At 41.8% G+C, this 15,220-nt stretch overlaps 2 protein-coding genes across 9 annotated transcripts in view; one reads left to right on the top strand and one right to left on the bottom strand.

Moving 5' to 3' along the window:
* GNE (glucosamine (UDP-N-acetyl)-2-epimerase/N-acetylmannosamine kinase) overlaps positions 1-983 on the top strand; it is a 34,585-nt gene extending 33,602 nt beyond the window's left edge. For all 3 annotated transcript variants that reach the window (XM_006886843.1, XM_006886842.1, XM_006886844.1), the window contains one exon: positions 476-983. In XM_006886843.1, coding sequence (XP_006886905.1) covers positions 476-711 — 236 coding nt within the window. In that variant the 3' untranslated portion in view covers positions 712-983. The remainder of the gene's footprint in view (positions 1-475) is intronic.
* A 4,674-nt stretch (positions 984-5,657) lies between these two features.
* The window catches only part of CLTA (clathrin, light chain A), a 23,257-nt gene continuing 13,694 nt past the window's right edge, over positions 5,658-15,220 (bottom strand). For 2 of the 6 annotated variants that reach the window (XM_006886839.1, XM_006886841.1), the window contains 2 exons: positions 12,926-13,037; positions 5,658-6,117 (listed from right to left, as the gene is read on the bottom strand). In XM_006886839.1, coding sequence (XP_006886901.1) covers positions 5,946-6,117; positions 12,926-13,037 — 284 coding nt within the window. In that variant the 3' untranslated portion in view covers positions 5,658-5,945. Of the gene's footprint in view, positions 6,118-7,039; positions 7,076-8,293; positions 8,348-12,925; positions 13,038-15,220 lie in introns of all 6 variants that reach the window. The other 4 variants (XM_006886836.1, XM_006886837.1, XM_006886838.1 and 1 more) reach the window with 4 other exon arrangements.

The following is a 15,220-nucleotide window of genomic DNA, read 5'->3' as shown; positions in this document are numbered from 1 at the left end:
CTTGTATATTTTTTTAAATAGCTGAGATCATGTAGTAGAGTATAATCTTCACATATTAAGCATTTAACACTACTTCCTGTTACCTACTGTTGTTGGAGAAGTGCGCCCAGGGTGTTCCTTAGAAGCAAGGATGGTAAAACTTCAACTCACACACACTTTGGGTATGTCATCGGGGCTCCAATCTGTGGAAAAAAGGCAGGCTTGGAAAGAGTCAGTGAAAGAGAAAGATTCTCACTGAGATGGATTGACAAAGTGACTGCAGCACTGGGCTTGCACACAGTGCAGAGTGTAAGGAGGATGCAGGAGAGGACAAGGCTTCAAGCTTTTGTTCACAGGGTCACTTGAGTTGTTGATTCGACAGGACCCAGTAGCATCCACATTGCCCACGGTGAACATGGTTATCCACTGCTGGCTGCTTTCCACCCTCCTCTTTGATGCGGTCTCTCGTCTAAGTTTATTTTCTATTTTCCTGTAGCTGGAACGGCTTTGGGTCTTGGAGTTGTGAACATCCTACACACCATGAATCCCTCCCTTGTGATCCTCTCTGGAGTCCTAGCCAATCACTACATCCACATTGTCAAAGACGTCATCCGCCAGCAAGCTTTGCCTTCAGTTCAGGATGTGGATGTGGTAGTTTCGGATTTGGTGGACCCTGCCCTGCTTGGAGCTGCCAGCATGGTCCTGGACTACACAACTCGCAGGATCTACTAAGGTGTCCCAGGGGTGGATATGGCCGACATAACCTCCAGAGCTACAGACTGAAATCAAAGTCTTATCTTTTTGATGAGCATTTGAAAAAACAAAACAAAAACCCAAGAGACTCTGGCAGAGAAACCAGCATTTCAGGTTTTTGTTTCTTCTTCCAAAGTCACTTGTCCAACTCCTATTGTGTAAATGTTGTCCTTTTCTCTTAACAGGTCATTTCAGTTCAAACTCTTTAAGTACCAGTCACAACTCTGTGCCAAAAGGAGCTACTATGTATATGCTTACTAGATCATGTAGACCTACAGGCCTTGCTTGGGTTGGGAATGTGGCCTTGGAGTATGGATTAATCACTCTTCTAACTCCAGATCCAGGTCAGAGAAAGAAATCTAGTTAGGAAACAGTCTTTCTTACCAAGAAAGACTCAGGTAATTTTTAAAAACACCAACCAACCATACAGCTTTCTTAAGAGCCATATTTAAAATGTACAGAGATAAAAGCAGCTTTGGCATATGTATATACACAGGAAGCCAACAGCACAATTAAGACATTGGATGTAGCCATCACAACCCTAGGTGTTATTTGTAGAATGATGTTATTATTCTGGCAGAATTTATAGACTGTAGACCAGGAACCAGAATAAAGATGCCATTTCCCTAGCTACAGACATCTCTTGCTCCAACAGGTTTTCATTTTACGTTGAAAAGATGATAGGCCATTAGCACAGTGTTTATATTAATAGGATCCAGAGCTCTGAACCTTAATTCTAGCTTAAAAAAAAATGTGCTTTCATTGGTGTTAAAACACAAAAGGCCCAAAAAAAAAAAAAACACCACAAAAGGCCCAAAGAGATTGTTACCAACTGCAACCTGAAATAGTAATAGCAACTATTAAGCGCCTACTATGTGCCAACTTCTAAACTAGGTGTTTTTTTGTATATATTATCCAATGTCACAACCCACTTGGTAGGTATTTTAATTCTGATTTTAGAGACAATATTTATCAAAGCGTAGTGTTGTTTTTATAAAGGTGTCTTGATGGCATAGTAGTTAAGCATTCGTCTGCAACTGAAAGGTTAGTGGTCCGAATTCACGAACCATTCTGGAGGATACAGAGGAGGCAGTCTGCATCCATAAAGATACACAGCCTTGGAAGCCCTTCTTCAACTCACTTATTGCCCTAAAGTTGGGACCCCTTCAAAGCTGCTTCTCCAGTGGATTTTTCAGAGGCTGTAAATTCCAGGGGAAGAGACTGCCTATCTTTTTTCCTGAACCACTTGCTTTTGGGTTGGCAGCACAACTCCTTACACGTTGAGCCACTTAAAAATAGGATTTGAATCCAAGATTCATGTGCTTTTTATGCTAAATCACCCTCGCACCCACTTTCATAAACACTTTGAAAATGTAGAGGTACTCTAATTTATTCCAGGCTACCAAAAGCTTTAATAAGAATAAATTACCTAAAAAAAAAAAGAATAAATTACCTGACTAGAAACAACCTGATGTAGCCTCGATATCATTCTCAGCTTGGAACACAATCACCTATTCCTATCTATTATGGGAACTTTTGTCAATACAGTATTGGGTCTAGAAATGTGACACATTGTTATGGATATTTTGAGATGACCTTCAAAAGCAAAAGCTGATTATGTTTTTCAGATCTTTTTCTCTTAGAAAAACCCAAGAGTTTTTACATCATATTAGTTCAGTGTTAATATATAAAATAAACGGAAGGACTCAAGCTCACATTGGAACCTGAGAGGTCAAAAATACCAGGTTGGCTGGTACAACTCTCCCCACCTTATAAGGTTCCTTGTCTCCAGGTCCTGGTTATTGTTGAAGCATTCCATGGGACTTCTACAGAAGAAGCTAACAGCTCTCAGTGTCTGGGATGAGATGGTATACGATGAAAGGGCATCAACCATTCCTTATAGAAATCTATAAATGCTATGTATACTAAACACGAACATCCCTACCAAGTTTCATACCAAATATTGAAAGGATCCTACTGAATTAAAAACCAAATCTTCATTTTTATTAAGTTCATGGAAAGGTTAATATATTAGGAAATAAATTATTACATATAGGTAAATAATCACATGAAATGAAAATCTTAATGTAAATATATGATTGTTCTGAGCCAAATTCTAAAGAAGAAAATAAATATATTTCTATGTGGAAATTCTAACATTTGTATTTCATTTTACACTTAACTATCTAAAAGCATTTCCCTTCCCAGAAGTTATTTACATTGTTCCTTGCTTACATTTTGAAGGTTATTTAAATAATTTCTTAAAGGCGTCTAATGGCATTATCTTAACAAAATTTTAATAATAAATGAAATAAAATTGATTAAAACTTAAATTTGCCATATATAGCACAGTAGTCCCAAGGGTTTGAAGCTAAAATGTTGCGCCAACCACATAGTCCCTGAGTCCACGGACTCCTTTTTAGGACATTTCATGTGAATACATGTGTGAGAGAAAATCTGAAATTATGATTACTATTTGACTTCCTGAAAATTTAGAGATCCCTGGGTGATCAGGGATTTGTGAAAGGACCCACCGGCAGTTCTGGCTCAGCGTGTCTCAGGAATTTGGGTCAGATATGGCTGGACCAGACAGAGCACAAAGTATGACATCAGGGTGTGACCAGGCCTCTCCATTTAGTCTCTAAGTGGACCAGGCTGCGCTTCCTCACAGCATCATGTCTTGAAGGCACTAGAGCTTTCTACATCGTGGCTCAGTACTACCAGCAATTATGTGCCAGAATATTAAGACATAAGCTACATTGCTGTTTACATCCTAGCTTTAGAAGTCACACAGCATCACTTTTACACTGTTTTGTCACTTCTTAGCCTGGAGACTGCCAGTACCTTTATTGTTTTTAAACTGCGATATCCAGGTGAAAGGGATTATACTCAATACCATACAGAAGTTTGCCAGACGATAGTTCAATATGCGTATTTTTATAAGCTATAAGTATGCATACTTAAGAGGTTGATCAGACATTGTAATTCATTGTATTAATCAATTATAATGTTATAAAACAAAATGTGTATTACTAATCAAGAAATAGTATGTATGGTTTGTAATCTTTTCACACACACTCCCTTAGAAATATGCATAAAGTTCAAAGGATTAATGGACCACTTGTTTATCACTATTCTGAGACCAAAACTGCTAACCACTGAAAAGGATCATGAAAGGTTCCGGACAGAGGAGAAAAATGTAGAAAAATCACCAAAGTGGCCAGGCATGCTGGTCTGCTGGAACCCCAGAGACTACAGCCCTCAGTAGCCCTGTGGCCCTGGACTAGACTAAACCATATGGCTTAACTTTCAGCCAAACAAAGACACTGTTTAAGGTAAACACTAACGTCAATGAGGTTCTCCTTAGAATAGTCACAGAAGGTCAGAAGGGCTGTATCTGTCAAGGGAGAAAGCTGAGAAGGATTGGATAAAGATGAACAGAAATGAGAAACGCAGGGAGTTACTGGGGGAAAGTGCTGCTACAATATAGGGTCTGCAAAGTCATGAATCTGAATAAGTCAATGGAAAACCACTTTGCTTTATAAACGTTAACATAGCACACAATAGAGTTAAAACTGCCACATCCATCCTCAGGGAGCCCCTTTTGGGAAGTTAAGATATTCCCAGATGCTATCAACCACAAGATGACACAAGTGTAGGGAGTTTGAAAGGAGTAAAGGAGGGAATTGTGGAAGTGACCTATGAGTAAATTCTGGATTTTGACAGGTAGCTGGTAGGAAGTTACAATGCCATTAGCAAGACCAAGAAGTAACAAATGTTCTATGAATAAGTGTCTATGAACAAGTGAGTGTATTGTTCAGATAAAGGGGAGGAATGGGCAGAGATGCTAGAAAGGAGGACCATTAAGAAAGGCCCAAAGGAGGAAAGAGGAGTAACAGTCCCTCTTACCCAAATATGATTAACACAGAGAGATGGTGAATTTTCCTTCTTGGCAATGCAATACCCAAGAATGGTGTATTAGAGGAGTTTAAATCAATTTCCAAACTTGAAAACAACATAACTATAGGTAGCTGTGTAGGTAACCCTGATGGTGGCACAACAGTTAAGCACTTAGCTGTTAACCAAAAAGGTTAAATGATTTGAATCCACCAGCCACTCTTTGGGGGAGAAAAGACCTGGCAATCAAGACATCCCCCTATAGGAAACCCTATGGGCAGTTCTGCTTTTTAATATGGGATTGCTAACTTGGAATGGACTTTATAGCACACAATAAAAACAGATCAAAATAATGTATTATTGCACAAACTACTCCTTATGATGTGTTCCAAGTGTGTTTGCTGCCTGAATGGAGTAGTCCAGTGGACACACCAACTATGCTGGTTGGAGCAATTCAACAGGACTTTTGTGATGATGCAAATGTATATACACCTAATCACGTGTAATGTAACTAGGACTCAAAGTGTTTCTTAAAATTTAAGTCTTATGTGCAAGTGGCTACTGTACTGGACTGCACATATCCAAGGAAGAGATTTTACAAAAGAAGTATTAAGAGAGATAGCAGAGATGTCCACGGCTAAAGGAATCAAGAGTAATCCTGACATAGGTCTACTGGCTGAATTCAACAAAGTAATGGTCCTATTACAGCCAGCATATCTCTGAGACCCCTAATGAAGTGTGTTACCCTATACTAAGAGATAAGAGTGTAGGTGGGGAGAAAAGGCTAGATTAGTGAATTCACAGCTCCATTAAAGGGCATTTCTATTTCTAGCTATGGGACCTCCTTTTCAAATGAAAACTTTCACAGAATTCTACCAAAGAAAATAGAAACTTGGAACTATTCAAGGAAGAGGTGAGAGCACAATGGCTATGCCTCCACAGTTCTAGACATGACAAAGGAAGGTCCTTCAAATCTCCCTCCATATCACAGAACGCCTTAAGGTCAATAAAGAAGCTTCATGTTTATTGTTTGAACAGAAATTTATTCTCAGAATAATGCACAAAAGCACGGGTGAGGCTACTGCTGGGAGGTGTCCCTCCCTTCTTCCTCTTCCTCCCTCCTCTCTGAATGCCAGGGAGAACAGTTGAAGGAGGAAAACAAAGTTGAAGGAAACATGCAATCACAAACAATGATCAACTCTAAAGACAAAAGGTTTGGTCCAAAAAAACTCAACATAATTAATCCAATTACTGTGAACAGCTTCACTGAGTAGGATTAAGATATTGCAGATGTAGTGTTTCCACAGGACGGCTCTTCAGTGCACCAAGGGGACCTGCTTGAGGGAGATGAGGACTGAACGCATGCGGGAGACGTCTTTGGCCTGCTTGCTGGACTTGGGGTTAAAGTCACACAGCCGGACCACCCGTTCCCACTCAGTGCCTGGGGAAGACTCGTCAATGTCGTTTACAAAGGCTTCTTCTGCTGCCCTGGAAGCAACAACAGAATCTGTTGGTTTAATGTGAAACTGCGGTGAATTACCTGGCTGCCTTGTTATAAAAGTGACTGCCTCTTCATGCCTGACTTGATAGCATTCTGATTTTCCAAAGAGTAACAGCCCCTGGCCCAGCTGAGACCCCAGCACAGACTTGGCCAGTTCTTCTGGGCACAGATGTACCCAGGCTGCTGTGTAAAATGTTGGAATACAGGTGTTTGGTTCAGGGCGTGTGTGCTCTCTCTCTCTCTGCCCATACTGTGTGTTAAAAACCAAGTCTTTAGCCAGCTATGCACTAACAAAGCTGCAGACTGGTCAAGAACTTGAATGGTAGTTCATGCTAGGCTGTACTGAGTTTTAAGTAAATTTAGAGACTTGAGCCCACAAGTAACTGCAAAATGGACTGTGTTTAATTTCTAAGGCTGGAGAGAAACAGGGCAGATCAAAAGGGATTCAAGACAAAGCTCCCATGCTAGCAGGCATTAGAGACTAAAGCCATTCTGGAAGAGGGTTTGTCAGACATTCTTCACTTCAGCCGAAAGTCTGCCACTCTCCCTCCAGCCAGGTGCCTTGGGCCCCTCGGGGCACACTCTGGCAGGAGCGCCAATGTAGCGGCTTTTTGGCAGGATGCTGCACCAACATTCTTTACATCAGTGTCATTCCACCCCCAGTTAGAAGCAGACTGGTGGGAGCTACAGTCCCAGAAGGACAGTGGTAAGAGGGAAGACACAATATTCATCTACTCCAACAAGCATCACGGGCAAAGCAAAAGCAATGGAGATGACTGGTCTGTGGGTAGGGAGGGGTGGCACTATCACAGGGATGGCCGTGGCAAACACCGCTGAAGCCCAGAGCCACTACAACACTGCGATTTCATGGCACACACAGTTAGGGGCAGTGAGAAAGGTTTACTTAACTGTTCTAGGCTGTAGCAAGGATGGTTTATGTTTGTGCTTAAGGGTGAAGAGAAGAAAAGAAACAAGGAGAGAAACTTTAGGTCAGATAATAGAAAATGAGAATGAGCTCAATGCAGATGGTCAGTAAGCTAGACATGCCCTTGCCACTCCAACTATGCTTGGGAACGTGCAGCTGGTTTTGCTGGGCCACCCTGCTGCCCAGCAAACCCAGACTCGACCTTTCCAGTCTCCATTTCTACTCCAGAGAGAATGTGCAAAATCAATCAAACACCACCTGTAAGTCCAGCATTTCACAAGTCTCATTACAAATTCACCCTGGGGACCCAGAAAACCCAGCTCTGTCTTCTAACAGGATGACCACAGGGTCATAGGTCCTAAGAGGCTTCACAGACCTCAGTCTATTACCTGTCCTCCTCACGGGTTCCTTCTGCTACATCCCATCCTCATTCACCTCATGTAAAGGTAGACCTAATTTTTGAGCTTTTCAAGCCTTCAAGATTCCTTATTTTAAATTCCTCCCCCCGCTTAAAACAATTAACATGCAGTTTTCTTGGGGTGAAGCCAAAATAGCTATCTGTCAGCTTTGACTATCTTGACTTCAAAGCTGATGGTCTCCTTTTGCTGGAGTGAGCAGGGCATCTGAAACTGGTGGTCACACAATTTCCCATATATTAGCTACAGAAAACCAATATTGGTACCCAGGGGAGATGCCCTCTTCTGCTCAGTACTCTTCTGCCCCAAGGGACGCAAACAACCCCGTTTATTTATTTTTTAAGGAAGCAATTATAGAAAAGGCTGCCCTGAAAGCACTGACTCTGGAAATAGAAGTGCTGCTGCCTACTGCTCTGGGCCTCCTGGGGTCTGCACCTCTTCCCAGGTATGGAAAATGTTCTCTGTACCCAGGGGCAAGGGAGGCATAGGACAGTGGCATCAGTGGTGGCAGCCACAGCAAGAGTCCACCCAAATGCCAAGCCCTTCCCAGAGCAGGTCAAAAGGCTCACAGTTTGAAATGCAGTTAGCTTTCTTCCCTCCCCGAGTATGAAAAATGGTTAAAGGTGCAAGAAGTCCTAATTCTGTGAGACCTGTTAACTCTCAATGGCTCATGTCCCCAGCTCAACAACTCTCAGCAACCCCAAAGTTCCAGTTTGAAATAATTTAAAAAGCAAAGCAACTTGTGACATAAAAGGAGCATTAAATCTAAATAAAAAAGTAGAAAGACTCAAAACAAGAAAAGGAATTAGTTTTGCAACATACACATAACCAATCACGTCAGCGAAGGGTTGTTTGTAGAAAGCTTCATCTGCCACCCTAGACAGCAAGAGGTCCAAAAGGCAGGCAAGCAGGCAGGAAAAAAGAGAGAACATTGAGAAGCAGAAATATCTAAAACCCACAACAGAGGAGTGATCCCAAGGCTCCATGCTAACCCCAGTAGAGAAGCACACCAGGCCCAGGATCCTGGTTGGCCATCTGCATGGGATTCTCCAGAGTGCATAAGGTGCCTTCCATCCCTTCTACAGTTGGCTGAAACTGTGAGCATTTATTAAGCACCAATTGGGAGCTAAGCCCTTTCATATGCATTTTATTCTGAAAAGAAGTATGGAGTCACTCAGCCACTCAACGGTTGACACCAGAGCTGCCTGGCTCCATGCCCAGGGCTCTTTTTCCTACATGTGAAGGCTTCTTTCCAAGCAGTGTGTGCCCAAGAAGCCAAGACACCTTCCTGCTGGCCTCAGTGAAGCTCAATGGATGTGAATGCTGTCACAGGCTGGATATGCTTGTCTGTTTCCCTCTGGACTACCCAAACACTGCTTTTTCAGTTTCCCAGGAATGCATGTAGTCATTTAAAAATGCCTTCTAGAAAAAGAGCAGCTAGAGACAAGTAGCAGCAGAAGGAACTTCAAGCCTGGCACTGATCTGACATGTGTGCACCTGAATACGACTGACTGATCGTGAGGATGGTGCAGTTTCTGGCTATTTCCATGCCAGACCTGACTGGCTTTGACAAAGTCTGGCCCCAAAGGGCAGAACTGCATTCTTAATTCTTCACTATCAGATCAGAAAGGGGATCAAAATGGCAGGACTCTGGGATGAAGAGGAAAGGACATCCTTCAGCGGGTGGAGGAATTTGCACTGTAGGGGGTGGTCTGGCTATGACTCAAGACTCTGTTGTTCTGGTAACATACAAGGGTCTAGTCAGTCCACTTTTGTCCACTGTGGCTGGGCCCAGAGCTTCCCTCACAGAGTCTATCTTTATCTTTTGCCAGGTAGGTTGGGACAGGGGAATGGAAAGGACATTTTCTTTAAGAATATATATTTAAAAAAAAAAAAAAAAGAATAATCATGCCTGCTTCTTACTTCAAGCACCCATATTTATTTTAAGGAAGGCTCTCGTAATTTTGCTTATTTTCAAGCGTACACATAACTTCCTTCTTTTTCATCTGGTTTAAATATAGAAGGTGTTTGTGGAAATGTAGAGAAAGCACAAAGAGCAGTCTGATTGTAACTCAAGTGACTCAATAGGAAAACAGAGACTTGTTTGTGGGCAGAGTGAGAGGGAGGGAAAGAAAACGCAGGCCAGCGTGTAAAGCCGTAATCCTTTCAATTTACAAAAAAGGCTAGAGCTAATTGATTTCAACTTGAGCTTGTTCCTACTGGAAGAGAATCAAGGTTTAGTGACTCCTGTTAAGGCATCAGGAAGATGACAAAAGCCTGAGTGTCAGGCTTTAGCTCCTTTGCAGCTAGCCTCAAGACTAAAGAGCCTGTCAGTGACTAGCACAGCCTGTCAAGGTTACAAGCCTCAAACAAAGAGAAAATTATACACATTAAACAGGCCACCCTCCACCTGCTTGTTCTTCACCAGCAGACAGACGGGTTCCAAAGCAGCAATCTTCAGTCAGGGCAGGAAGGCTTGTGCGATGGGAAGGAGGAGGAGAGATGCCTTCAGTCCTAACCACACAGCAAGCTCAGAAGGCCTAAGAGCAATGCTGACTTTCCATAAATAACCCACAGAGGGCATGGAAAACTATCTACCATCCCAGAGAATCAAGGATTCGCCAAACCTTTCCAAGCTTGGAAACAGCTAGAAAGGCTCAGCCCAAAAACTGCCTGTAATACAGGGAAAATGCTTTTGTTAACGGTTTGGAAAGGAATGTGTCCCGAGTTATTCTTGGTTCATAAATGTATCCAACGACTGAAGAGTCACTGATCCTATGACAGCTGACTCCTATGAGAGAAGAGCTCTTTTCCACAGGTTGTCAATAATTCATGGCTCTTGTTCAGGCATTATTTAGGCCTCAAATGAGGAAGAGAGAGAGATGTAGTCTGTGGTTGACCCAGCAATTTCCCCTGCTCTTTTGCTTTTGTATTTTGTTCCTTGAAAAGTTCAAGAGCTACATAAATCATCAAGTGAAAAGGACACTTGATTAACACAGGCACCTCAGTTTCTTTTCTAAAATCATCATTCACTGCCTACATGTAGACAGACATGAGAAAAAGTCACTTTTTATAAATAAGTGGGACCTATTCCTTTAAGTTCTATAAAACAGCTTAGAGTCAAAATGGATGGGCAACAGCCAACAATATAAAAATCTCCAAGGGAAGGCAAGTGCCATTGGAAGAAGCCCTCTAAAGTGATTCTAAATTAGTTCATTCCCACTCCACAACTGAAGAATTACTCGAAGTATAAACTACCCCTTCTGCCCTGGGACTCTGGTGACATTAGTTCATGTGCTTTATGGACTCAGGAACAGTCCTATAAATCAAGGTTACTGCAAGACTAGCCACCTGGTTCCATCTCAGCTCTATTTTCTCAGTGTATGGCTGGAAAGTCTATTCTCATCTCTGGAATTCAAAGAAGCCCATATTTGAGACCAACTAAACTAATACTATCAACATTATTAATATAAGCCAGGTAAAGACAGTATCTCAAACCCACTATCAATGAGTGGCTTCCAACTCACACCAACCCTACAGGACAGGGCAGAACTGCCCAGAAGGTTTTCAAGACTGTAAATCTTTACTGGAAACAGACCACCATAATTTTCTCCCACAGAGAAGCAAATGAGGTCTGAAGGCCCATCTTCTGGGTGGTAGCTGAACACTTAACCACAGTGCTCCATGGCTTTTCTAAAAAAAGTTAACAATGCCATAAACCTAGAGGGGCTGAGCTCCTATAATCTGGGCTTATTACTCTCTCCAAGACAACTGATCTGTATACAGATAAATCCCTTTCTTCATAGATGGAATGTAACTTGGCAAAACTGGCTTGAGAAATTTTCTGCAAAAGTTAACCTTTTCCATTATGGCCATTTTTTATTTAGGCCTGAAAATTTGTTATGTCCATTTACAAGGATTTTAGAGCAGGTTCATCTGTGGAAAACACTAACTGGGCCAACACCACTGGACCTTGTAAGGTGCTTGTGAAAATTACCCACTCATTGTTCTTTAGACTGGAACTTGCATCTGAAGGAATGATATTCTGCATGAACAGAGCGGGTAAGAGAGCCTGAACCTGTCAGCATTCACACCAACCAGACACACCCAACACAAGGCCCGTGTAGCTGATGAACTAGAGAGCAGTTCCCACCATACTTGCCACATTTAACTTCTAATGGAACAAGACTGACAATCCTGGAGAGCACACCACTCCTCAGGGAGATGGCCAGCAGCTGCTCAAGCCTAGCATCTGACGGGCAGCAGGCAGAACTAAGAATGACCAAAGGAGGGAAAACGGCTGAAGATTTAGATATAGAAGTAAATCTGCTCCGTCATTGTTAGGGGACATTGAGTCAACTCTGACTGACAGCAACTATACCTGCTTCATCATGGAACAGCTTGGCTAGAACAGCTCCCTCCTCCTGGGCATATCATCTTTTAATAGCGTTACCAGAGACCAGAGCACCCAGCTCAGTCTCTTCTTTCCTCAATGGGGTATAAGAACATAAGGCTCTTTACAGGAAGAATTAAAACTATTTCCAGACTGAGTCAAGCCTGCTTTTACAATGAAGTAAACATGAGTCACCAGGAAGTGAAAGGTAGGCTGAGGCCAGCAAAAGGAAGAAGGGCAACCTGCCTCCAAAGGGATAAGCAGCGCTGCCTCTGCCTCTTTCTCTACGCTACCTGCAAGATGGACCTAAGTGGGAAGCAGTTAGACACTACTGGTTGTCAGTAATGTGTTTACTCCCCACAACTTTTACTTCACAGCAAGTGAAGTATTTTAACGTATTTTTAAAAGGTATTCCTCCTGAAAGTGCACAGTTCGAATCTGCCAAGGTGCTCCACTGGAGAAGGATGGGTAGTCTCCTCCAGGGCCAGTCGGATCTGATTCGACGACACACAACAAGAAAAAGGAGGAGGGGAAAAAAAGGTGATCCAAGATATTCTTAGATGCTAATAAGCACTCAGAGAAATCTAACTTCTGAAATCACTGTGTTGGAACATCCTTGCTACCTAATTATAAACACATTTCCCAGCCAATGGACCCCTTTATGAGGCAGCTTTCAGAAAGTAAGGCTATATTTAGAATATACAATCTGGCCAAGCCTATAATCAGTTGGAAAGAAAAGGGATCATGGTATATCCAGGAAAGTGACCTCTCATTTCAGGGTTTTATTTTTACGCATGGATTTAATCCACAAAGACATTTTCCTTTAGCTGCGTATCATTATAGATGGTGCACATTAACCTGGGTCTTAATTTATGAGCTAAACTCACTACAGCTGAAGGACAGGCTGAATGATGCTCACTAGACCAAAAGAGACTTACAACCCTTATTTTCCATGTTTTCTCAAAATGAAGACATTCCACACTAAAAGTTTTAAGCAGCTAAAACCCAGAATGGATGTTGGAAAATGAATCTGACTCAATCCTGAAACCCTGTGGACTGACCTGTTGTTTGCTTTTGTTTTCTGTAACTGCTCGTCCTGTCTTGCATACCACTCTTCTAGCTCCTTGATTGCCTTCTCTTTCCATTCTGCCTCCTGTTTCCGAGAATTGGCATCTGTGAAGGGAGGGGGAAAAGGCATTACAAATGAGAGACAAAGCATAAATTTACTTTCATGTCACCAATTTCTTTTGGTCTCACTGTACAAGAAATTCTTGAGCTCAGCGATTCTAGTCTTAGTTTTTCACATTTTATCTCAGTCTACCAACACCTCAGGGGTCACTAATGTTGGGGGGGGGGGTGGCGTTGCACACATGCAAGCGCTTTGGGAGAAAAAGAAAAGTGAAAAATATCTTTTGACTTTTGAACTCTGGTGGCCTGGTGGTTAAGAAGCTGTGCTAACCCAAATGTAAGCAGTGCAAATCCACCAGCTACTCTAAAGCAGAAAGATGAGCAATCTCCTCCCGTGTTATTTATAGCCTCCAAAAACTGGAGGGTCAGGTATGAGTCAATTCCGGATGACTTTTGACTGGAAAAAAAGCCTTTTGGGGACACCATATCTGTGCACATAGATCATCTTTTAACTTTTTTCACAAAATACACCACCGAAGGTTTGACAATAAATGCTTTCACAAAACACAAGGCAGAACGCATAACTGAACATAAAATGATAAAGCATTTCTGTGATAAAGTTGTGAGCTTGGACAGTGAGCGCCTATAGACCATTAGAGCTGGAGAGGACAAGAGACACCTGTTCAGACTCCAGAGTTTCATCAGCGCTAGTACAGAACTTAAAACAACCAAAAAACACCTCCAACGGGGAAGGGGCTGGACATCACCAAGAGTTGACAGATTGCAGAAATGACAGAAAACAAACACCTACTACAGTTTCTACACTGAACTGATTCGCATCATTTATCTTAGTAAGACTGCAGATTTTACATGCTAGGGCCACATTGATTTTTCTACTCTGTCCTTTTCCTGGAGGCTTCAGGCAAAGATAAAGATGTTTCTTTTTTAGGATTAAAAAGTGGGTTTCCTTGAAGCATTTAGCTAAACAGACATGTGACCACCAGAGAGTGCAAGATAAACTATAGGCTCAAACTATTGTGCAGCTGACAAAGTTAAAAAAACACATTAATTTTTTTTTTTTGGTAGGGCAGGAAAAAGCTCGTGTTTATTTAGTACTTTCAGGAGGAAAAGGCGGAGTTATCTTAGAAAAGAGGGGTCACCCTCTCTAGATGCTTAAAAACACAGTCTTAATGATGTGCCTGTCCTCTCTGAGAAGCATATCAGAGATGTTTCATTTAAACTTTACAAGAACTCCAAGAAGGTAAATTCTAACCTCAATTCAGTAGTAAAAAAACTAAAGCAAAGAAAGTTATGAAGTGACCTTAAGTCTATAGTAAATGGTAGAGCCTTGATTCAAATCAACGTCTAACTCTAAAGATCACACTTTACATACTTCCTAATGTTGTCTCCACAGGAAGGGACAGAGGTCAGTCAGTCTAGGATAGTGACAGGATTTTCTAGAAGGTGGTCGGTCACCAGTAATTCAGTTTTAAAAGTACAGTGCAAGAGCCCAAAGTATGATTATTCTCTGCGGAGGAAGAGTAGAAAGCTGAGGTGATAAAGGGAAAAAATAAACACTCCTGGGTATTTTTAAAGGCCTTGCTGGAAGTTAGGTTTATAGTATTAACCTGCAAAAGGCTGTATTTGTCCTAAGTAGAAGTAGCTGAACAACAACTAGAAACTCCTCCAAAGTTTCAGATTACAGCAGGCCTTTACAAAAGAAAAAGAGTTTTCACTCTGTTCCCTAGCTTATTAGGTTACCTATCATTCAGAAAAAAAGTAATTTTACTCAAGTTTTCCATGGATGACTGTAAGGTAGATACAGCATGATATTCTGATATGTCTATGACATTAAGGCACATATATGGAATGGAGGGTGCTATGATGCAATGAAGAGATGCTTTGGGATAATAATACTATGTCGACAGAAGTGGGAAAAAGCTGTATTTAAAAGGCCTCAGGGGAGCTCTGGTGGCCTAGTGGTAAGGAGCTGCAACTACAATCCCAGAAGCGCACGGTTCAAATCCACCACCAGATGCTCTGCCGAGGAAGGAGGGACAATCTCCTCCTGTACCAGTCAGATCTGATTTGACGGTACACTCACACAAAAATAATAAAAAATTTTAAAAAAATTTCTGCAGAAACATATACAAGTAAGCAGAGTAAATTGGCTGGCTGGCTGGCTTGTGTTTTAAGAACTATGCTAAGGCAGTTGACTGGATCATATT

This window comes from Elephantulus edwardii, unplaced genomic scaffold, assembly GCF_000299155.1.
Source record: "Elephantulus edwardii isolate Elephantulus edwardi_28Jun2011 unplaced genomic scaffold, EleEdw1.0 scaffold00052, whole genome shotgun sequence".
Classification (NCBI taxonomy): Eukaryota; Metazoa; Chordata; class Mammalia; order Macroscelidea; family Macroscelididae; genus Elephantulus; species Elephantulus edwardii.
Note: the sequence above shows the minus strand (reverse complement) of the source record. Positions and strands in the feature narration are given on the sequence as shown.